We start from the raw sequence: 24427 nt of genomic DNA on the forward strand, positions 1-24427 counted from the left end.
ATGGTTAGAACAGCTCCAGAGGAGGGACGCAAAGATGACCAGAAGGCTGGAACACCTCTCCTATGAGAACAGGCTGAGAGAGCTGGGGTTGTTCAGCCTGGAGAAGAGAAGGCTCTGGGGAGACCTTAAAGGAGCCTTTCATGATACTTAAAGGGAGCTCATAAAAAAAAGAGAGTGACTTTTTACGTGGGCAGATAGTCATAAGACAAGGGGGAATGCTTTTAAACTAAAGGAGTTTAAAACCAACTTTTGGTCTAACTCAAACTGAAAAATTCCAGAACCGTGTAAAGAATACTGTTAGATGGGTTTATAGTTCTTTCATCCCTCTCTGAAAGTTAAGCACTGGACATCTGAGGTTATTCCCTGATTTAGCAGGATGCTGTTAATCAGGGTGCAGCGCAAACTTCAGGAACCCCCATAACCATATCACCTCTGTAAGTCTACAGCAGAATAAGGGTGTCTAGACCAGTTTAATTGGCATGAAGGATGCTATACACAATTTTGGTCCCATTTATTCAGCAGCTTTAGTTTATGCTAAAAAGCTTTTCCTAACATATGCCCATTTTAAAGTATTTTGCTCAGAAAATAGTATTTAGAGGAAGTAATTCAAATCAACATCACTTTGGCTCTCAAATTTCTTTTGAAGTTGTGATGCAAGCCTGAAAAGCATTTTAAAATAAAAATATGCTGCTAACCCATTAAAAAAATCAACATCTCAATGAGTCAAATTACAGTGAGCTCAGCTGGATCAAATACAACCATAGTTTTCTGGCTGAGGATACATCTGTCTCTAGTTCATAAACATTGTTTTCTTCTAATCCTGTAGCTTCCCCCTGCTTTTGTATTACCTATAAGCTTTGATTCTTTGTCTGTGACTGGATATGATTTCTATATAATATTATCTGGTGCCTCTTCCATCTCTCTTGGGTATCACTTCAGCATACCTGCATAACATGAAGCCTTGCCATCTTGTCATTTTACTTTTAAATGTCCTCCTACAGCACTTTTTTTATCACTAGAGAAGCCCCCTCAGTATCTCTGGTGCATTTTGTGTTATGTGTCCCACTCTGTCACCTTTTCTTCTCAAATGTGGTTTGTCTTCCTCTTACTTTCTTTTCTCCTACAAATTTTTGTAGGTTCTCTGATGCCTATCTTGGATTGAACATTTTGTGGCTGCTCAGGCAGTTTGACACTACTCTCCTATTCAGCTTGGTAACTGATGAAAGACATGGGCTGCTCTACCTTTCCATCTGTAGCTTTGTTGTTTTTATCCCCTCTTTGGAAGAGTCTCGCCTTGAGTCAGTTTTAGGTGCTCAAAAGCAAACTACCCTTGTAAAAAGGTGAACAACTTTCTCCTGTTTTAGTTCATTGCCTCACTGCAACACAAGGGAAGGATGTGACTACGTGGCAAGAAGAGTCACCAAAATCGGGGTTTCAGCCCTTTGTGGCATGTACCAATCACTATAACAGCCCAGCTTCTATTCCCTCACACTTATTCCCTTCCCTCTGCACTTCCTTTACGGGTTTCATTTCTTGATACATGGATGATAATGAGAGAACAAGTCATGAGTCAGAAAATAGGACCATTGCATCCTCTGTTCTATACTGCCTACCAGAGCCAATTTCTCCACTTCTTCAGCCCTATCAAGTGCTTTTGAAAGTCAATGATGAACCATGCTCTCTAAGATCCATGAGGTGCTGCTATTACATTGGATATGGAGCAATGCTTTATCTTACTAATGTGGGAAAACTGTGATGAGTTGGCATCTCTCCCCTGTCTTGCAACAGTGCTATTTCAGGTGATCTGTCTTATCACCCAGATTAGAAAAAAGAACATTGCCCTTTCTTCTGTTTGTTTTTTTCAAGCTACCTTGATTTACTAACCTGTAAGCTCCAGAGAAAGAAAAATTGAAAAATATGCACTTTCCAAACCACTAAGAAAAGAAAAGGGGCTCAGGGGAGGTGATTTAGGGGTTTCATGACTAACAACACTTTCAGAATATATCAAAAGTCAAATGGCTGTCTTGGAGGGTGTCAGTCATTACAGTCATGTTTATTCTAATCACATCAAAGATGGGAACCCACCAGCAATTGCTGTCTGTGACTGCCTCCACAGAACTGGCAACAGTGGAGATGAAAGTCAGCAGGGTCAGCATCAAAGAGGGAATGATGTCCTGTACATGCTAACACTGTGCTGCAAATGTTTCACTTCATACCACATACCTGACAGGTCACAGCTTTCGATGCGCTTCAGATCTGCATCCACCCAGAAAAGCTTTCCAAGTTTGTTGTCAACCACCAGTGCTACTGGTCGGATCAAGCCAGTTGTAAAAAGCACTTCTCTCTCTGTGCCATCCAGGGCTGCACGCTCAATCTTGGGAGCTCTCTCCTGCATGTTGGTGAAGTACATGTACCTGAAAGCAGAGAGAGCACCGCTGAATTGGGAGCTCCAGGGAGAGCCAATTCCCCTTTGCACGCATGGTCTTGTAACCCACATTGTAAGTGGGAATGGTTTCACAGGCGTGGCTGGGGTGACTGCTCCCAGGTGCAAAGATCCAGAACCAAACATCTGCTAACTGACACACTCAGCCTAAAATTAATAGGATTTATCTCCAGGCCATAAAATGCCTCAGCACTGCTTCACCAGCAGCACTGCTCCTGCACGGAGCTGGGGGTTGTAAGAGACTAGCACAGATTTTCTGCAATTCTCCCTGGGTAAAGCTGTCCCCACTTGCAAATCTAAGTCCAAAAGTTCTTTCTGACAAAAAAAACATTAACCACCACCTCCTCTCCTTCTAGGTTACCTTTCCTTCTTAGCAAGTAAAATTTCCTACCAAACTTGAGAAAAGATTACAGAATAACTGAGGATGGCATATTCCTGACATCTTGCTTCCATGAATTCTTTATATATGTCTAAGCCAGTTCAGCTGCAAACAAAAGCAGTCTCTGCCCTCCTCATGCATAGAGAAAACAGGGTTTGTGCACCCCTCCCATGATGAACTGAGAACTCTTTAAAGGAAAAGTCCACTATTTTTTCAGTGGTGAGTAATATGAGCAAACTCTCCAACAGCATGGGCTGCATTGCTGCACAGCCTTTCCTTATGGCACAAGGAGGGGGGGCAGCAGTCAGAACATGCAGCCAAGGGAGAGGGGGAGGAAAGGATTTCTGTAACCATGGCAGAAGCTGTTGAAGATCACTCATTCAGCTCTCCCAGACAGTCACAGTGTTTAACATGGTGTCTTCCTCATTTTTCCTCCTTTAATTTATAAACAGATTTAGCGTTAAATCACTTGAAGACCTGACCAGAAAAGTTAAGAGTTGTAGAGATCAACAAACCCAAACTCCCATTTTAATGGAGAAAGCAGATAAGCTTTTATAACTACAAACTATATCCAAGTGACTTAGTCCCAATAAGATTAGAATCTTTCCTCTAATCCCCCTCTCCCCACAACAGCTTTTGAACTGTGCAGAGTACACTGGTATAAAACACCAGTCCTATAAACGCTCCAGACAGTCTCTCTGGGTACTACTGCATCCACACAGTTGTGAAATACTGTCATTCAACATCTGTCAAGCACATGGTAAGCCATTTAGTAGTAAACTGGGATTTAAGCATCTAACTTATTAAAGAGAAGAGTGAGGGACCATCTTTGACATCTAAGAAGGAAGCTACTAACTACCAGAAGCAGAGGTAGTGTCTGTTGAATCTAACCAAAACTGGTTTGCAGCAAAACAACATATTTTCGTCCCATGGGAAATCACTCTAGCGCATCCTACCTGCTTCAATTCATTTCAGAGGTTTTTAAGATACACATCACAGCAGAAATAACTGAAAAATGTACAGAATATAAGGGGTTTAAGTGTTTAAGCTTTCTTCTACTACATTAGCAGGAACAGTTGCATCAAATTAGAGGCTCCTTTTTTTACCCCTGGAAATATTTGTTTAATGATGATTAAACTTTTATTAGCCAGATTCCCAGATTTGTTTTTCCTATTAGGTGGCAGGGCTGTGCATCTACAGAGAGAACAGGACAAGGTGGTTTTACTTTGCTGTCACCACCTGGGTTAGTTCCTCCCACATGGCTGTGTGAACAGAGGCAAAGGAGGGAACAGGAAGAGAAAGCCGGATACCTTCAGAAGCCAGAACTGGACAAGCAGTCACCTACACCCCGAACAATAGTCAAAACTTCTCTTTCTAAAAACAGGCAGATGCAGCTCAAGATTCCCACACACAGAGCTGACACACATCCCAAGAGTGCTCTGTACAAGGTACAGGAAGGAAGCTCACCCTCGCTCTGCGTTCACTACGATGGCTCTGGGCCTGTCGTGATCCCCTCGCAGCACCATCCCGATGGATTCGCCGTTCAGCCGGTGCACATTGACGGAATTCGTGGCCTCACAGGTCCAGTACAAGGTGTGGCTGTATATATCAATGCTGAGGTCATGTGGCTGCTTCTCTGGGTTCTGACTTTGGTTTGGAGTACTCATTACAGTGAAAGGCTGCAAGACAACACATGGGCAATGATTTCCAGTCATTATTCTGATGATTCACTGAAGAACACTGCACAGAAAGCATGGTTTACCTGCCTGATGGTTTAGAAACACCTAAATCCACAATCCTAAAAACGTTCAATAGTTCTCATATATAAATAGAATATCCATGAGTAAGCGCTGACAAGAGCAGTTGACAGTGACGATCCCTTGATGCAGCAGATAGAAGAGGATAGAAGGGGTCAAGCATAAAGTAAAAGCACACAAAAAGACTGACATAAAACTATATACAAGATGTACACTTGCCTGGGTGCCATCATCTTTGGCTCTTTTTATAATATTCTGGCGTCCATCCACCCAGTAGATCAATTTATCTAAGGGATCATAATCAATAGCCTTGACATTCCTCAGACCGTGCATGGGTAGGATGATATCTGGGCTTTGCTGATCATCAGGTATCATCCTGCTGATGGCAGATTTCTGGCTAAATAGCAGGAAACTGGCAGGGGCTGAAACAAGCCAAAACAGAATGCATGAGAAAGTAAAATTCCCCAAAATATATCCCCACAGAAGGAAAAGAATATTTAGAACCAAATCCCAGAGAGACACTAATATTCACAATGAAAATTAAGTAATTTATAATTGGAGGTTTTTGCTATTAAGCTGAAATGTTTCTTCCTATAGTTATAGAAGGAGATCAGGTTGAGTCTGCAGGACTTACCTTTCAAAAACTCATCCTTTCATTCAGTTAAAATTTCCTTATATGCTACTATGCAGGATGCTCGAAGCTTTGGGGTTTTGTGCTTTTTTAAATCAACAGCCCATTTTCTATTCATGTGTTATTTTTACTAGAAACTTAAGTTCCTATTGGACAGCCAGTCAACTGGCAGGCTCGTAATACCACATACAGGGAGAAAACAAACTTACATGTATTTCAAGGGCATCTGCAAGTTGTGCAGAATACTTAGGAGTTAGACTAACTACTCAGAAGTTAGACTACTTAACTGAATGTTATTTTAGCTGACTTTATTAAACATGTAAGAGAAAAAAGACATTTTTTGTTCGTAATTTCTTTTCCACCCACCTACACACTTAGGTAAGGAGTGGGAAAGCTTCACTCACACAGCTGAATCACTTAGAAAGCACTTCTGGTAAAACAAGAAAGACCAGACTTGATACCACTGTCATTTCTAAGACTTGAAATACAAATCTTCGTGCTTAGTACACATCACAAAAGTGGATATGAAATTCCATACTCTGTCCTCATATTCAAAGACCACCTTTAAAGCCAGAGCCTTTGAAACCCACTTGGGATCCCTTTCCTTTAAGCACCTGGGAGCCACAAGCACTGAAGAATATAGTAGCAAATAAAAAGGCTTACAACTACAGTTCCTGCTGTTGGGATCCAAGGTGTAATGAGCAGCACAGCCACACCTAAATCCATTTGGGATGGCAAGGCACAAGTGACCACAATGGCCATTATTTTGCACACAATCATTCAAGCCATCCTGACGAGAGGAATGGAAGACCAATATATCCATGACAAAATCCAGATGGCCCTGAATAAGTGTCCTGTTCTTCCCACTGGTCTTGTCTGCTCTTTCTATGCTGTGAAGATTCCAGTCTGTCCAGTAGATGTAGTCACTGTACTGGGTTAATCCAAATGGATGAGGTAGATCATCTGCTATGATTTCTCGTTCTTGTCCTACAAAAACAAGGATAACCAACTAAAGGACAATTCCCATGGCATAAAATGAAGACTGTGACTGGCACTCAGAAAAATCTTTTTTAAAATAAAACCTTTTTCCAAAGCAGCATAATGGGATTCTTTATTAAGTAGTATCTGCTCAAGAGATAACGTAACCAGTGGCATTCAAAACCCTTACCCTGATACCCTCTTGCCTACAGAACAATTTGAAATTATGCCAGTGTACTGTAATTTAAATAAATACTACTTCATGTCTCATGCTTATCAACCCAAATAGACATGAAAAACATGTGCAAAAATACCACCAGCCCCAGTAATCACTTAGGCCAATAAAAAAGCCAACTAATACGCATGAAAGCAACAACAAGCTTGAGATTCACAGAGAACCTGCTATGAGAAATTATGGTGCTTCACTCAAGAAACAAATCTTTTGCAGTTCAGTGTAACATACAGCTATCCCAAGAATTTAGGAAACCATTTGTTGGGCAGACGTCTCAGTACTCCCACACTCAGTGGCTCAGTTAGCAACATTCACAACAGATTTAACACCTTCTAGAGCATGGCCTCTGACAGAGATGCATTACTGAAGTAGATAAAGTCTTACTGCAAACCACCTTCCTGAACATTTTCAAGCATAAGCCTCTATGAATCTCTGCCATCAAATGAAGATGTAGCCTTTATCAGCACCATTTCCTCCTGTCTCAAATGTCTAATGCCAGACTCTACGGAACACCTCACTTTTCTTCCTCTGCCCTACTTTCACCAAGACTTGAGAAAGAATAAAATAACCATAAACCAGAACATGAGGCCATTTCCTTATAAACCACCAGACATAAATATAGAGGCAACCTTCCCATGTAACTTTCAGGCATCTAAATTCTCCAAGTTAGGGGTACGGATATCCTGCATGCTCTCAGGGACTTCTTGGAGCAATTCTGGTCTGCAGTGATGAATTCAGGAGAAAGGCTCTTTTGAAGGAAGCAGATAAGCTGTATAATTGAATTTTCATAGTAGATGGAGGAAAATCTCCAAAAAGTGTGATTTTTTTTTCCCCTGCTGTTTATAATGCCCAAGATTAAGCTGGAACAGCATTCACTCATCCACTTCAGAGTGCTTTATTCATCCCTCAACTGATGAGCCCACTTGCTGCAAGACTACCTGAGTCTTTATAATCTGCTGACTAAAAGGACATTGTACAACATGAGAAAAGTGAATGGGCACAAGTTTATGGGGCCTGATGAGACGCAGCTCCTGAGGCAATTGGCTGATGAGGTTGGCAAGCCTCTGTCCATGGTATTTGAAAAGCCATGAAGTTGACAGTGACTAGAAAAAAGGGAAACATTTTTAAAAGGGTAGAAAGAAGGACCCAGGGAACTACAGACCAGTAAGCCTCACCTCCGTGCCTGGGAAGATCATGGAACAGATCCTCCTGGAGGCAATGCTAAGGCACATGCAAGACAGAGGGGTGATATGACACAGGCAGCCCAGCTTCACTAAGGACAAATTGAGCCTGACCACCCTGGTGGCCTTCTACGATGAAGTGACTTCAGAATCTCAGAATTCCAAAGATAAGCACACACAATGACAGCTTAAAAAAAAATCTCACTCTAAAAATATCTTTTCACAGATTAAAAAACAAACAAACAAAAAACCTAGTTGCAGTGAAATTATGTATATTGTCAGTCAGAGCACACCCCTCATATGTGTAAACGAAAGCCCAATGGAAAACATGAACATGTGTAAAGTTGTATCTGAAACATACACTGCAGAAGTAGCTGCACAACCTTTCAGCTTCTCAGAAATGCAAGAAGTATTTTGGTTTAGAACTAATACAACTGATCTGAAGACAGAAATAAGAGATAATACTTCAACAGAATATTAGTGTCCAGGCTGAAATGTCAGGTATGATGTACACTGAACCTGTAGTTGTCCTCACTTTGAGAACTCAGAGGCCATCTCTGCTTTGGAACAACACAGACAGTTTCACACCAATAGAGAGAAATGACATCTTATCTCACCACCATTAGAAATCACCATACGCTTATTAATTTATGAAGGTTTTTTTAATATTCTAAACACTTAGCTCTCCATTTCCTTTCATAAGAAAATATACACACAGATTTACTACCAGTTATATTATTCAAATTTCATATTATTCAATTACTTTACTATGGCCAGTGTATATTTCTGTACTGGCTGGTGTAATATAACACTAGATTACCCAGCATATTTGATGACTCAATCATGCTTGTGTCTAAGTCAGTCCAGTAGAGCCTTTGGTCCACATAATCAATAGTGAGGTCATTGGCACGCCCCACTTTGTCCACCAAAGTGATGCTGTTTGTCCCATCCATGTAGGCTCGAACAATCCTGGGTTTACCTCCCCACTCAGTCCAATACATGTACCTGCAATGAGAATGCAACAAAAACAGGACATCAGCCAGGTGTGATGGTGTTTAGCTGGATGCTTTGACTTTTCTAAATTTCTTTGCAGCACTTCAAAAAAAAAACAACCAAGAATAACCCACGTGGTTATGTGCAGCATCACAATACTCCTTTTTTTTACACAAAGGCAGAATAGTATTTTTGACAATTATTAATTTTTCATTGTAACCCATAGGATTGTGTAAGGTTTATAGCTTTTTCAAAGACTCTGAAGAAACAGAGCTGTGTAACCTGCCAAATAACTTGCCACATACAGGAACACTCACACAAAGCTTTGAAAAACAAGAGTCCCTTACCCTTTGGTGGGATCAAGAGCCAGAGACCTTGGGTTGTCCAAGTCCTTCCACACAAGGACCTGCCTATACTGTCCATCCAGGCGGGCTACTTCGATGCGATTGGTTCCAGTATCTGCCCAGTAGAGGTTCTTTCCCATCCAGTCTACAGCCATTCCCTCAGGATAATCTAGCCCAAACTCAATCACATGTTCAACAGAGCTCCCATTCATGAAAGCTCGGCTTATGGTCTGGAAAACAATTGTGTAAAAATGTGACAGTGTTTATGGATACCCCAGTGAAATAAAAGGGAATGATTATCATGAAGTTTGGTGTACAAAAAGAACTTAGTACAAAAAAACCCAGCCATTGTTACATTTTAAAAAATTAATTTCTGTTGTTAAAAAAGACATAGAAATTCTCAGGAGAAAAACACCTGAATTTTCAGAAAACTAGTGGTTTCTGATGGCCAGACCAAGACATCTGAAAAGGACATGATTTTCAGAAAGCAGTATATAGCTGCAGATTCTTCCTTTACCCCTCTCCCCCTCTTCTATCTGCGCACAAGAAGCTGTTTTTAAAAATTATTTAATTCACTGTAATGTTTTTAAGTCTCAGAAACACATCTCAGTGGCATCTAAATTCAATTGTTTCTCATAAACAGTCACCTGGAGCACGTTTACTGCTCCCATCTACATTTTGGTTATGCACACTCATCAAAATAAGGCATAGGGCAAGGACTGCACACATACAAATAAGTCACTCCTGACAGCACTGGAACAAACCCCAGGTAAATAGTAACTTCCAGCACCAATTACCCACCCTTGCTTATCAACTGCTGAGCAATCAGTCTACATGCCTGCCAGTATTTCAGCTATTGATTTCTTAATAATTTGATACATGAATGTGTAAGGGTCAGAGAGATTTTATATTTTTAAAGGTAAATGCCAAACCCAGAAATCACATAGTGTAGTTTTTGAAAATGCATCCTCCTATAACCAAAGGCAGGAGGAGATCAGGGAAGTGGTGGTCACCAAAGGAAAGGGAGATGACTATAAGCTCTGAAGTTACAATATCTGCTGCTAAGCAGCTGGATGTGGGGGACAAGGGGAATGAGAACACAGAGGTGCTGGAAGATACCTGGTGTGTATACAAAAATACAGTATGCTGGAAAATTCAGGAGACAACAAACAAGTAAAATGTTTTCCAGTCCTGCACAGAGTGAGACTGAGGTCTACTCACTGATGCAGCTGGAGTAATGTGGTTTCCAGTACAAATGGTTAAGATGTCCATAACTCCTGCTCTCCAAGTGCTTGTGCGAGATTTATTTAGTAACTGTGTCTACACTACACTAATTTATTACATTGGCACTCTTCCTGAAGGAATGGTATCCACACCACAAGCAGCACTGTTACCACTGAAGCACAGCCCTCATTAGTCTTCACAGAGAAGCTATGGAAACTGCACGAGCCCTGCAGGCTCCACAAGTGAGATTTGCCATATTGTGGCTTGGGCACACTGGCAAGGAAACTCTGATTGCTCTTGGAAAACCTATTAAGAGTCTAAATAGAATAATTTAGTTACAGTGAAGTGAATCTGTCATTTTCTACCATATACTTAGTTCACTTCAAAAGGCCAAGTAACACTGATGAAGAGCACAACCCTCACCTTAGCACACACTTGGATGTGAACCAAACATCACAGGAAATGTCAAACTTCTGGGGAACACACTGAGATAGAACTGGGGGCAGGTGGGCCATTAACACAGTGTGGAGGAGACTGGACAAGTCCCCTGGCTTTTTCTGTGCCAATCTGGAGCCACAGACTAGCAGCAAACAATCCTAAGTTCACTTGTCAGATGTTAATATTGAGTACAATTGTCTTTCAAGTCAAAACTGGAAGAGGATAGAAAGGTCAGGGGGGGTTGCTGAGCTCAGTGTTCAAATTACTCTACTCTGTGACATAAAACCAGCTTTTTTACAGCAGATACATATATGGATGCAACACATCCCGCATCCAAGACTTGGGCATTCGGTACAAGCAGACACCACTTTGGATCTTTATTTGAAGCAGGAAGATGCCTGTCACCCTACTGTGCATTCAGCAGTGCAACTGTCTTCATCTCCAAGGGTCTCCTTGGATGCAATTCAATGACAACACTGGCAACTGCAGGACAGATCATGTAACAGAGACCTTTGTTAGATCAAAGTAACTGCTCTATGGCTTTATATTCAAGGAATTCACACATCAGTAATACCTTCAAACTAACATCAGTCCAATAGATTCTGTTATCAGAGACATCAAAATCCAGAGCAGATGCTTCCTTGACTCCAGTAAGAGGAATAGCGACATCATTATTATTGGTTTCAAGGGAAATCCTATGAATTGCTGCTCTGCTTGTGAAAACTAAGAAGGCTTCAGGAATGATGCAAGTCTTCATGTCACTCAACAGCTCAAGGCCAATGGGACAGGCACACCTGGCCTCCTGGGGTGTAAAGAAACACAGATGGCTGCAGCCTCCATTGTTCTCTGCGCATGAATTAGTGCCTTAAAAAAAAAATAAATAAACAAAACAACAAACCAAAACAGATATTAATGCATTGAATTAGTTCCTTAAAAAAATTCCAAAAAAACCAACAACCAAAACAAAACAGGTATTAGTGCATTGTGAAGGTAACGGGGAAAGGGGAGCATGGGAGGTTGAGCAAAAACACAGTATAATTTTCCAAAATAACTTAACACTATGGGCTGTCAGCAGGGAATTCTAAAAAAAATAAAAAACACTCCAAGTGGATTCTTTCCATCTACCCAGGATTATGGAGCTGGACCTGTCCCTCCTATTGTACAAATACCATCTACAAACACCTCTTTCTTGTCTCCCCAAAGATTAAATTTGTTCACTGAAGGCAGATAATGAATTAGCTATTTTTGACCAAGTACTCCATCTTTGTATCTCCTTGAAACCACCAGTTTTTACAAATGTTCAGTGATACAAAAGGGTGAGAAAAGAGCTGGATAATCACAGTCCTCTCCCACCTGTTTAATTTAAAGCTGAGAAGATTCATTAGCAGAAGCAGTTCCAACAAGATCACCACAATCTCACACTTATTTTTTCATGTGATGAGGACGAAAGGTGTAGGGGAAAGTAAGGACCAACAGATAAATGAGTGCCTTTCTCCATCTGCTGGAACCAAGGATGTAGGTATTTAAAGAATGTTACCACACACACACAGAAAAAAAAGAGTTCTCAAAGATCAGTCTCAACCAGTGTTCTTTTCATTTTCCCTTTTTAGGGCATATATATTTCAGACTGATGCCATAACCTGCAGCTTGAGGACTTCATTATTTTTCAAGTAGAGAAGGCTGGAAATCCACATACTGCCAGGGTATGATTTAACATACTTAATGTGATTCCATTGCGACTCTTCTCACTAATTTTAACAGCTGACTAATGAATCTGTTTACTGCTATACCCGAATTTGGGTGTTCCAGGTAGCTGGAAAATCTGTGGTGCACTGAAGCCCGGAGCTCCTGTGACATACTTGCTGCAGAGTGCCAGCAGAAGACCTAAAGCACTGGCTGTACCTTTCAGAGATGCAATGGAAGGACATGGAGATCCAGCCGCTGATCCCATGCTAAGGGCAAGTTTTAGTTAAGATTTAGGTACAACTGAGGTGTTAAGAGTTAATATATAAGTGCCACATACTTAGAGGCAACGTTTTAATGGTGACTGACTGTGCCTATACCACCCAACAGTGAAAAGCACTCTGCTAACTGGACATCACGGGACCTTGCACTGGAAGAAAAGAGCAGCAGGAAATAGAGCATTTCTGTGAGAATAATGATTCCTATGGCATAGAGGAATAAAATTATCTTAAAAATTCAAAGAGTGTAGTGAAAGCTGTGGAAGACTTATGTCACTAAAAACTGGAAGCTACTTCTTTTGCAACACTGCATTTTCCCAACTTTAGAAACAATAGGCTCATTTTCCTTTCAAACCCATCAGATCACAGTTACTCTCATTACAAGTGATCAACAGCTGCTTAATGAAAGCAAGCCCATCGAGAGACTCCCACAGACCCATGCTAGGTTGCCCATGCTTACCAAACACTTTGGTAACACTCGTTGCCTTAAGGCCCATTAAATCTGGCAGCTGATCAATAATGATGTCTCTGCTGGCCTTTATCTTGTGAACTCTTTCGATGCTTCGTCTCTGCCAGTCAGTCCAGTAGATGTAATCTCCCAGCAGTGTGAACCCAAATATATGTGGAAGCTTGTCTTCTAGGAGGGTTTTCCTCATTGTTCCGTCAACATTTATGACCTGTGGGATGCCCAAAAAAAAAAAAAAAAAGGAAAAGGAAAAAATAATCTTTGATGTGGGTACAATTCAAATGGCAATATCAATTGGATTTTGAACAATAACTGCTATGCAAGAACCTCCTGGAATTCCCAGCATGTCCTTTCAAAAGAACATACCTCTAGGATTGTCGAAAATTAAATATACTGAAATGGCAAGACTGAAAGTGGCTTACGTCACCCCTTCTCCACTGAAAAATCCAAGCAACTTGAATTTAACTTGCATCAGTTCAAACCTGCAAAGACTGCTGCAGAGAGAGTGTTTTTTGGGATGGGAGTGAGATTCAAGGGATTTTTAACCTCCATTTATGTCTTGGTCTCACTACAGAACCCTCTCCACAGAAACAAGGGGTTGCTGGAGTGAACTTCAGTCCTCAATCATGGGGAACAGAGGCCATCAAAATTCCTTCAGAGCATAACAAGGCCATGTAAAATCTTTGCTTTCTGAAATTTTGGGGTTTTTATACCATAACAGAGTTACATTTTCCCCACTCAGATATGGAATAAGTATTGCCTTATAAAAAATTTTTTTACTGAAGCTGCAGAGAAGGAAAAATAATTTTGGAGATGGAATAAGCCCCACAAAAGTACATATATACATATATACGTGCTACTGGTTAATGATTTCATAATCAATTACTACAATGACCTTGTGCTATGACTCTACTTTGGCAGAAGGAAAGGGATTCATATAGTCTGACCCTGTTCAGCAATCACTGGGTAAGACAGGAAATTAAAATGTCCATGTGCCACATGCCTAAAGTCACCTCCATCTACTACGCAAACTGCAATAATTTTTTCAATCACCCAGACATCTCTTACCCACAGCAATGAATGTGTATTTATAGGACCAGGACAAAATATTTATCTGACAAACCCCTGGATTCCTCTCCTTATTGCAGTTGGTAGCTGCAATGTATCTACTTTATTTCTAAGGTGCTGTTTGAAAATTTGTACTGTGAGTGGCACCAAGTTCATAGTAAAACCAAAACAAAAAAAAAAACAACTTAAGACAATTTATTTTCCAACATGATCCAGTCAAATCTCCATTTTTTGCTTGAAATGCTTTACAGATGGACAACTGCTCTGCTCTAGTTTAGGCTATCATTATCTGTGATTGAGATTTTAAACAGTCTCCTCTTGTTACTATTTGGAAATTATTTGTTTATTCAGACTCATATTAAACCTGTACCTTGTTACCAGGTGATTAAGCTGCTTTCACCATGCAGTTCTTCTATTGTCTTCTGATTTAGGGACCTAACTTTTAAATTTCTAAGTGTTTGAGCAATGTTTATTTTTTATTACAAATACCTACAACTTTATTGCAGTTTAATATTAAACCATTAAGTGGCTAAATGTGGGCAGTCAGAATCAACCATCACTTTTACCACAATTTAATAGAGTTGTAAGGCTCTGTTCATATACAATTAACAGCAGAAGCACCTAAAATTAATTTTTTTAACATGACCAATAACAATTACCACATCCTTCTAAACTAGCATGTGAATTTCACTATGTTCATGCACACACAGTAGATATCCAAATAAATTTTAAAATGAAATCTCCACTTTAATACCTTATAATACTCTATAAATTTGTGAAAACAATACGCATTTTGATTTGATTGGCCATAAATGAAAGTAATTTCCCCAAGCGGAGCCTGTTTTGCCCATGACAGTAATTGCTGAGAGATCTCTCCCTGTCCTTATCTTGATCCACGAGCCTTTCATTGCATTTTCTCTCCCCTGTCCTGCTGGGGAGTGGAGCGACAGAGCTGCTTTGGTGGGCAGCTGGCATCCAGCCAAAGCCAACCCACCACACACGAGGGACATGCACTGGATTTTCCAGCTACCACCAACCAAACAGCAGAGGTGAGCAGTCAGCTACTGTTACAACTGTACCTACCTATGCTGTGCACAAAAATCATTGCCATAGCAGATGTGAATTTGAACAGAAGCTACAATGTACACCTCTGGACTCCTTCCGGACAAAAAGCCTCCTGCTGGAGACAGTTAAAAATAACACTGGCATTCCTGTAAACTAAGTTTCAAGGGAGCTTTGTATCAGCCCATCAACTTAGGATTCTTCTACTACTTGATGGAGTAGCAGAGACTGAAGATTAATATCTTTTCATTTTGTTAAGCTAAATAGAGTACATTAAAAAAAAAAAAAAAGCGCCATATCTGTGGTTAAAAGCCAAATGGTTCTGCAATTATGTCATTACATCATGTCCAGGCAAACCCCAAATGCTCACTTATTTAGAACACTATTAGTCCCACAGGCAATACTGCAGGTTCAAAAGTTTGTCACGCATACTCAGGTGCCGGAGACAAACTGGTGCCACACTAAGTAAACAGGACACCATTTCCCTTACAACAGTGCATTGGCAGGATGAGGATGAAACTTCCACATTTCCATCTACTTTTACAGAAATGGACAGTAAAAGTATAATTCAAATACTAGAGCTGCTGACTAAAATGTACAAGTGAAGATTGAATCCAAGGTTGCAGACATATTTATTTAAATCCATGTACATCTGTGGATGTTGCAGACAACAGCAAGCTGTTGAACTTCAGGAATCTCATGAAGTTCAACAAGACCAAGTGCAAGATGCTGCACCTGGGTCAGGGTAAACCCTGGTATTGATACAGGCTGGGGTATGATGGGATTGAAAGCAGCCCTGCTGAGGACATGGGCGTTCTGGTGGATGGAAGAATCTCCAGGCCAGCCATGTGTGCTCCCAGCCCGGAAAGTCACTCATATCCTGAGCCGGATCCAAAGCAGCACAGCCAGAAGTAGAGAGAGGTGATTCTCCCCCTCTACTCTGCTCTGGGGAGACCCCACCTGGAGTACTGCATCCAGTTCTGGGGTCCCAGTACAAGAGAGACTGAGAGCTGATTCAGAGGAGGGCCACAAAAATCATCAGGAGGCTGGAAGACTTCTGCTGTGAAGAAAGGCTGAGGGAAGAGAAGGCTCTGGTGAGACCTTACTGCGGCACTCTCAGATTATAAGGCTGTTCAACATAGGTCCAAAATGTGGAATCAGACAGCAATAAAATGTTTAATAGCTTATATTTTGGCTAAGAAAATGATGGAATAAATGCTTGCTGTCTCCCAAACATTCCTCCCCAATACTATGGGCAGAACACCTACGAATCCAAGCAGGCTTCCCTTGCATGCAGTAAGAACAGCTCTGACTTGGAGGATCTTTCTGTGCTGTGAGCAGTCGAGCCCTCTAAGTGGTAGTTACTTCATGGCAACAAGCAGGAAATGCTAACTCTCTCCCTGAGGTGATCTTATAGTAGGAGCCAGGGCAAAGCTTGAACAGGGAGGTGTCACATGCAGGTCAATACAGGTACATGTACACAGTCTTTACTTCAAATTTTGCTGCCATCCACCTTCCCAGAGATACAGCTCCACTCTAGTATATCAGATGAAACCAGGAGGATTCAAACTAAAAATCTACAAACAGGCCTCACAATATGGCCAAAGGCATAACTCCTGTTATTAAGTCAGCACTTCCCATTTCTTCAAAGGGATTGGAATAATACCGTAAGATCTTTACCCTCTCCTTTCCAAATTCAAACATCTTCTCAACTCAACAGACCACTAAAAGTCTGTGGAAATAGCACATCATGTAAATATTTACCATGTTGTTCTTCTGCTGGTGATATTGGGACTGCAAGAACATTTATAATATATATGTACAACATGCAGGAAAGACAAGAAAAGATAATAAAATACCATATTAACTCATCTTTTAATATTTGACAATTAACATCTGCCGGCTGCAGACAAAAGGCAAGACTTTAAGGCGCAATCCTTATAATTTAGCACAAATTGACTAGAATAGGCTGTATTCCACTCAGGGTTTTCTTTCTCTCTGTGCAAGTGATAAATGGATCTCAAAGGATAAATGAAACACTAAATGTGTTGTGCTTTACACACGAAACACTGAAAGCCCCTGATTAGTCTCAAGACTTCAATGACAAATCTCCTAATGAGGCATTGCCAAGTTCAGCTAAAATCTGTTGTGGGCAAAGTGAAATCAACATCAAACGCCTTAATGAACTGAATTACACAAAAAACACGAGAAGGTGATAAGGTGTGATTTTTTTTTAGATGCTGCTGCAATGTATGCAAAATGATTTTACAAATATTTCTAAATATAACACTCAAAAGCTCTTGGCTCTTTGAAGAAGATTAAAGTAAAAGAATGCAATTAAATTCCACACATCAGCATGATTCATGTAGTCAAGCTGTATTTCAGGTGCATCTGTGAAAAAAAACAGCTATTCAGCGTAGATACAGGACATCTTTTGACAAGAACAACAAAGAGACCTCTAAGACCTTACTCCTATTTTTCAGTCACTAGGATAAAACAAAATTTATTCGATTGCTACAGACAAAGCTGTAGTCAAGTGGAAATCAATTCTTGGGCTGAGCTAAATCACTATGTGAGCAGACATAGCAGGTTGGCAACAGTAAAATGACACATTTGACATATTCGGGAGACTCATGGTGGGCTTGTGGCTCTGTGAGTCTTGTGGGAAGCTACAATTTTGCTGTGAGGGTGACTGAGAACTGGAACAGGTTGCTCAAGGAGGCTGGGGAGTGTCCATCCTTGAAGCTATTCAAAAGTGATCTGGTCATGGCCCCGAGCACCCATCTCCAGGTGGCCCTGCTTGAGCAGGGGTTTGGACCAACTGAGCTCCAGAGGTCCCTTCCAACCTCAGCCTTTCTCTGAATGGCTTCTAAGGATTCTCACCAGCAGACTGAAATGGCACCTCAAGTGAACATGCCCAGCCTTCTCTGGCTTGAGAAAGACCTTGTGAGACAGATCAGGTAGGTGGCATGGAAAAGAAAACAGGGAAGTAAGCAGGGAGAGAAAGACAACAAAACCCAGAATGACACAGAAAACTCCTATGGGTAAAGAAGCCTGCCCCAAAAAGAGAAGACTGAAGCAGCTGTGAGAAGTCTATACCACAGTCTATATTCAGCTGAGTATAAGCCATTCATTAATATTTCCAACAGCTGAAACACAGCCACCTTTCATCAATGCTTTGGGATAAAATGAACACTTTTTTTTTTTTAATGTCTGAAGGGGCTTAATGTCAGGCATGTATTGGCAGATACTGGCAAGCAGAAAAGGGAATAACATTAAACCAACAGTACCAGAACCCATATATCAAAAAGGAAAAGATGGATGGACAACAGACACATCTGGTCATTTTCCACAAATACAGACTGCATGAGTCTCTTAACAAACTCTTGCCTCAAACACTTGAGTAAGACTCAAGAATTTGTGAAGCTGTTCCTCATTGTTGTCAATAGTTCTGTCCCCCTTGACAATACTTTGGCTACCTGGTAAAAGCTGCCTCATAAATAACAATCATCAGGTTTCTACCGCTACTACATTTCATGGATTCATCCTACATGTACTATTGTGGCTCTTCTTTCAGACAAGGTTTGATGATGACATACATTTATATTATTATTTTATGAATTCTTACATTGCTTGGTTGGTTCCAGTTGCAAACCATCATCACCCACCTGCATTCAGAGCAAGCCATGAACCAAGAGAACACAGAGAATCAATCCATACAATACTATGAGTGCAACACCCCTGTTGACCTGTGAACAACCATTTGTCATTTGCAAATACATGTAGTGACACATCACCACCCTTTTCTCTCATATTCTTTTCCTTTCTTTAAAAGACATTTTCTTACTTCTCACTGAAGGACATGTCATTTTACCTTGCTGAAGACACAGCATCACAACATACTTTGTATGGCTACACAGATGGGCTGTATTTTTACTCATAATACAAAAGCTACTTTGAGATACTCAAGAAAGAAAATTCCAGAGGATTATTGAATGTCAATACTCTTTTTTTTTTTGACAATGTCCCTTCAGAAGTATCTTTGCAGGCTCCTAGAGCTAAAGCACAGCAGTGGTGGCAAAACATCCCTGGTGCTTGGCTCTCTCTTGAAGCTGTGGTGGTGGCCTGCCATGGCTGGCAGGGCAGATGTGCCAGTTCTCAGACAGGCAAGGCAAAGTAGGTGGTGTAAAATACCAAATTATAGCCATTGGTAAAAGAGCTCACACTCAAACGTTTCTCTGACAGTCTTACAAACAAAATTCTCTACAATCTAGCAATGTCTGCTTCTTGACAGAATACTCTAAAACTTTGTTCCAAAGGCAACGACTCCAACATATTTTCTTTGTCACTTTGTTCTGTCACATGCAAAATAAAATCTACACTTACAAAGGAATGTAAGACAGTTAAGTAGTAACTTGTTAAAAACCCACAAACCAACCTGACCACCTACAAAGTTGACAAATGAAACAGAACATAAATTTACATGATAAAAAATAGTCATTTATAGTGATCCCCCATTTTCTCTGGGAATAATATAAACAAAACTTATTCTTATCCTTGTGCTCATATTATCACCATGTGAAGCAGTTATTTATTCACAGTGTTGATCTGTTCATATTTTTCCATATCAAATCACCATCACACCTAGTGTTCTCTTGAGACTTCACAAAATCTTTTTAGTTTCACAGAGTATTGCATTTTCAGACCGACTTTTCAAAATACAAGCACATGAAATAGGCTCAAGCAGACACTGATAGATGGATGAACTACTTCTTGTTGGAAAGGCTGTGTTAACATGATTGCAGTTCTGACCCTGCTTATGTTTTATAAGCCTCATCTAGGAGTAGCTAATGTTCTCCATGAGTTACACCAGCCTGACATTTCCAGAACATTTTTCTGCTTACAGGATATCAGAGGATTAAAGGTGCAGCTGGTCAATTCTGTAACTTACCTCTCATAAGCAGGAAGACGATCACATACTTCAAAACTACTTAAAAGGGGAAAAAGTTAAACACAAAAAAAATTTATGGCAAGTGGTGGCTAGACCCTAAAGCGTGACGAAACTACTGAATTGGTATTCCAGTTTTATTTTTAGGTAGAAGTTGCTTATTTAACGCACCTGAGGGAAATTTTACCTTCTGTAAATACTTTTTCATTCTCAAATTCTGACCACTGAGTTTAAGGAGGCATGCAACGACTCAGAAATTTATCTAACACCCATTATGAAAACAATATGCCTTTCCAACTTCTAGGTAACTAGTCTGGGAAAGGTGAAGAAGAATTTAGACTTTTCACAGGAATATTTTTAAAACTAATGTATTTTAATTTTTCTCACTTCTCTCCTGATTTCCCATTTCTTCAAAGGGACTGGAATAATACCATAAGGTCTTTACCCTCTCCTTTCCAAATTCAAACATCTTCTCAATTCAACAGACCACTAAAAGTCTGTGGAAATAGCACGTCATGTAAATATTTACCATGTTGTTCTTCTGCTGGTGATATTGGGACTGCAAGAACATTTATAATGTATATGTACCACATGCAGGAAAGACAAGAGAAAAAACAGAATGAGCTTGATACGAGAAAAAATTTGTGGTAAACTTTTGAGTCCAAAAAACAAATCAGCAATTTCAGCAGCCAAATAGAATTTCTTAAAAAGTCAAAAGGATGCCAAAAACAGCAGCTACAATAGATCTCGAAGCAGAAAGTGGCACCAACAATCTTTCCAAAGAAAAAACCTGTCTCCTGTCCAATGTAACCATGCTCAACGTTAACTTGTAACGGAATAAAAATTAAGATAAACGTAGTATGTACTACTGCTATTTTAATCCTTTTTGTTTCCTTATCCCAAAATACATGGATTTTAGTCGGTTTTTTTGAAAATAATCTTTTAAGTCACTGAACAATTGATTGAGAAACACTGGTTGAGCCATGCCCCCCTCCCGAGGCCTTACAATGCAAGGTCCGTCCACAGCAAACTGAGATTCAGCTATTGGTGTTTTGTCCAGCACAGTGGGACCTCTTGCTCAGAATTCAACTTCTTAGCATTGCCCTGGAGAATCATAACATATTCTTTTTCTCAGCCTCACCACAGTGCAATTATCTGAAGTCACTTATAGCTCTTCACACCCTCTTCATACCGTGCTAGGCACGTACAGCGCTTCAAAGAGCCCAGTAATGAACCCCTTATGCTCTAAGTCACCACAAGTGTCATGCACAGAAATTCCACTGGAAGTCAAAGGTTAAAGAATAGACCCTAGATTAGCTGACACGTCCATTTATGGCACTTCAAGAATGGATGCTTTTATCCTCATTTAACAACCTATCAGCCAAGTCTCATGTACCTTCCTTCATTATTCCTCAGAAGCTGAATCAAAATTCTCTCATTAAATATTTCTATCAAGGGAAATATGAAATATTAATCCAATACAAACACAACTAAAGGCAGTGGGCATGCAATGCCACCTTGGAGGGAGGCAGTGAAAGTCTAAGGACTCCTGTATGTATTTACAAACATTCATTCCATTCCTCATCTCATGAAGCCTCCTGGCACAAGTAAACAACAAATGCTGATCATGATTCCCTTCCATTTGTACCATTTATAGACTAATCCAGTAAATCCAGTCTTACATACCACCATGTGGAGTGTATGTCAACAAAGCATAACTAAAAGCCATGCAAAGAAACCTAAACCAGGTTGTCCACAGTTAGCTGGAGTCTCCACAGCTGCACAGAGGCCAGGCTATGACACTGTGCTAACACAACTTCACTGTCACCTCCTGCAGAACTAGGCCAGATGCCCCTGACACACACAAGCCCTCTAACAGCTGAAATGTGTCTCCTGAAAGAACAGATACTGACAAGGCCTTCTGCTTTGATAAGAGCCTGCACTCCACTGTCACTTGGGATAAGCAACACTATTAATCATATTTATTTGTGACTATTAATATTAGTAAGTTATGCAAAGCAGCACTCAGAGAGTTTATTGGAAAAATGTAGTTACCAGATGGTCTCCAGTCCCTGCAAACGGTTAAAAAGGCAAAGCACTTAACTTTTAGCCAGAACAATCTTGATCTGTTTTCAAATGAGAGCTATCTTCCTTATTGCCAAGCCTGGCAAGACAGACCCTTAGAGGATAGCCTGAAGCTCAGCCCACAAGGCTCCCCACAGGAAACCAAGTCCTGCACAGCTGAAGGCCCTGCCTCTGATGATTGTGGTACAGAATGTGTGCCGTGGTGTCACATAGGGAGGGTGCCACTACTCCTGCAGCCAAAAGGCGAACGTCTCTCGTGGGGTAAATGGAACACAGGAAGATGCTCCATTACATTGCTCTCTCTCTCTCTCTCTCTCTTCATCAGCCCTCTCTGGAGGTCAGACCATCACATAAATTACCCAGAATGTTACATTTTTCATGTAGCTCGCACAGTTGTACGATCTAACTGTCCCACCCCAGTTCTTAAACACCCTGAGGCTCCTGAGAGTAAATCCAAGTAAGGTTGTTCATCAAGAGCTTCCCAGATCAAACCAATATGAAACAGTGGAGTCAAAAGTTTAGTTGAAATTTAGGATGTCCTTTTAGCTTACAAGACAGATTTTTAGGGCATGATTCCCTGCACCCCTACAAAAGCAAATAAAAGAGGTGTGTTTAGCTTCTCTTGGTAAGAGAACAGCAGACATACACATCTTCAGGCCGTCGGCTACAGTCAACTGCAACTTGCAAGCTGCTTCTCTGCCTTTATCAGTCTGGTCTAAGGTCACAGTTAAGAGCTCTACTCCAAAAGAAAAGTACCTAAGAGTCCCTTCTATTTGAAGGTAAGCAATCAACTCAGGTATCAAGAAGATGATTTGGTTTTACAGCTCAAATATTGGACAAAGATGGATCCCAGCCTGTACGCTCAAGTAAGGCACCCTGTCTCTCCAAACATTATTTCTACAAATGCATGAAACAGATAAATTTTTTTCCTCTTTTCTGAACCCTGCCTTGTCTGTTCAAACTGCTTCTCAATACCAAAGAAAGGAGACAAGATAACATGTCTTTCAGAGCACAGTTTAAAATTTGGCAGGCAGTGCTGCTCAGAGCAGTTCAAGCAAATGCCACTCCGCCTCTGGCCCCTCACTCTCCTGTTCATATCGACACCTTCTTGCCATGCTAGCACAGCTACTTGTGTGGCAGAAAATGTATGAGACTAAAAAATAAAAAAAACCTTTTTGGCTAGTTATTTTTCAGCTGGATCAGTTCCCTGCTCTATTTTTCCACATGGCTGCACACACTGCTATGCCAGCCAGGACAGAGCAGGAACACACTATGAGCGAGGAAGGGCTGGGACTGCCTTCAGGTACTGATGTGAAGAACTTGTGTAACAATAAAACCGTAAATAATTGATGACTTACATGATATATAGTTGACAATCTTACCTTAGAGGGCTGGCATTAAATTAGAAACAAATCATAAAGCTTGTGCTCTCTTAATCCTATGCAAATGTCCCAAAAGCTCATATTTAACGTGAAATCAGCATTATTTGAAGACACTCAATCCCAGGTAAAAGGGACAAAATACAATCTGTGCGTGTGACTGAGTCACCCATGGGGTACATCTGCAAAGCCAAGCAATGAAAACTGACCCAACACCAATCTCATCTGTAATCTGCCAGCTAATGACTTTCTCCCTAAATAACTAAAATCCAAAGCTCCAAACTTGCTTTCTATTTATTATGTATGAAAGGTAAGGAGCCTAGTGATGGGGAGAAGAGCACAGCTTTTTCACCCTGAACTTGCAGAGCAGACAACGATTCTACCTTCTTGCCCTCCAAGATTTGTCTTTCTGCCCTCAATTCCCCTGACTGTGCAAACACTGGATTGGGGTAAAACCTCATTTCATCAGAGATTGTAACATGATGCTTCCAAGTCTAGAGGGTTCAGCAGAAAACTGAGATTCAGTTTTAAAGAGGTGGGGATGGGAAATCTACATTTTAAAGTAATTAATTAATGGCAATATTTCACTCCCTGAAGGACAGCACAACTGAAAACCTACTGAAGACTGGATTTACAAGACAAGGACAATGAAACACCAGTAACTACATTTTCACAGTTTTGGATTGGAGGGCTTGTTTTTTCAAGGATGGTTATTTCTCAAGTAGTTCTTTCTGTAGCAGACAAGCAGCTGCTCAGGCTAGAGCAACAGCGACGGAGCAGTAGACGAAAAAAATAAAGCATTTGGTGTGAGCCACAAACACACTCCTCTAACAGTACATTTTAGTATAGGTAGAGGGT

The 24427-nt window shown here is 40.6% G+C and overlaps 1 protein-coding gene across 3 annotated transcripts in view; it reads right to left on the bottom strand.

The window, feature by feature from the left end:
- Nucleotides 1–24427, bottom strand: part of LRP5 (LDL receptor related protein 5) — a 135688-nt gene that overhangs the window by 16035 nt on the left and 95226 nt on the right. For all 3 annotated transcript variants that reach the window (XM_039552259.1, XM_010404838.4, XM_039552260.1), the window contains 8 exons: nt 13022–13238; nt 11175–11464; nt 8942–9168; nt 8422–8606; nt 5874–6197; nt 4799–5001; nt 4290–4501; nt 2224–2414 (listed from right to left, as the gene is read on the bottom strand). In XM_039552259.1, the coding sequence (XP_039408193.1) occupies nt 2224–2414; nt 4290–4501; nt 4799–5001; nt 5874–6197; nt 8422–8606; nt 8942–9168; nt 11175–11464; nt 13022–13238 (1849 nt within the window). The remainder of the gene's footprint in view (nt 1–2223; nt 2415–4289; nt 4502–4798; nt 5002–5873; nt 6198–8421; nt 8607–8941; nt 9169–11174; nt 11465–13021; nt 13239–24427) is intronic.

This window comes from Corvus cornix, chromosome 5 (genome assembly GCF_000738735.6).
Source record: "Corvus cornix cornix isolate S_Up_H32 chromosome 5, ASM73873v5, whole genome shotgun sequence".
In the NCBI taxonomy this organism is placed as follows: Eukaryota; Metazoa; Chordata; class Aves; order Passeriformes; family Corvidae; genus Corvus; species Corvus cornix.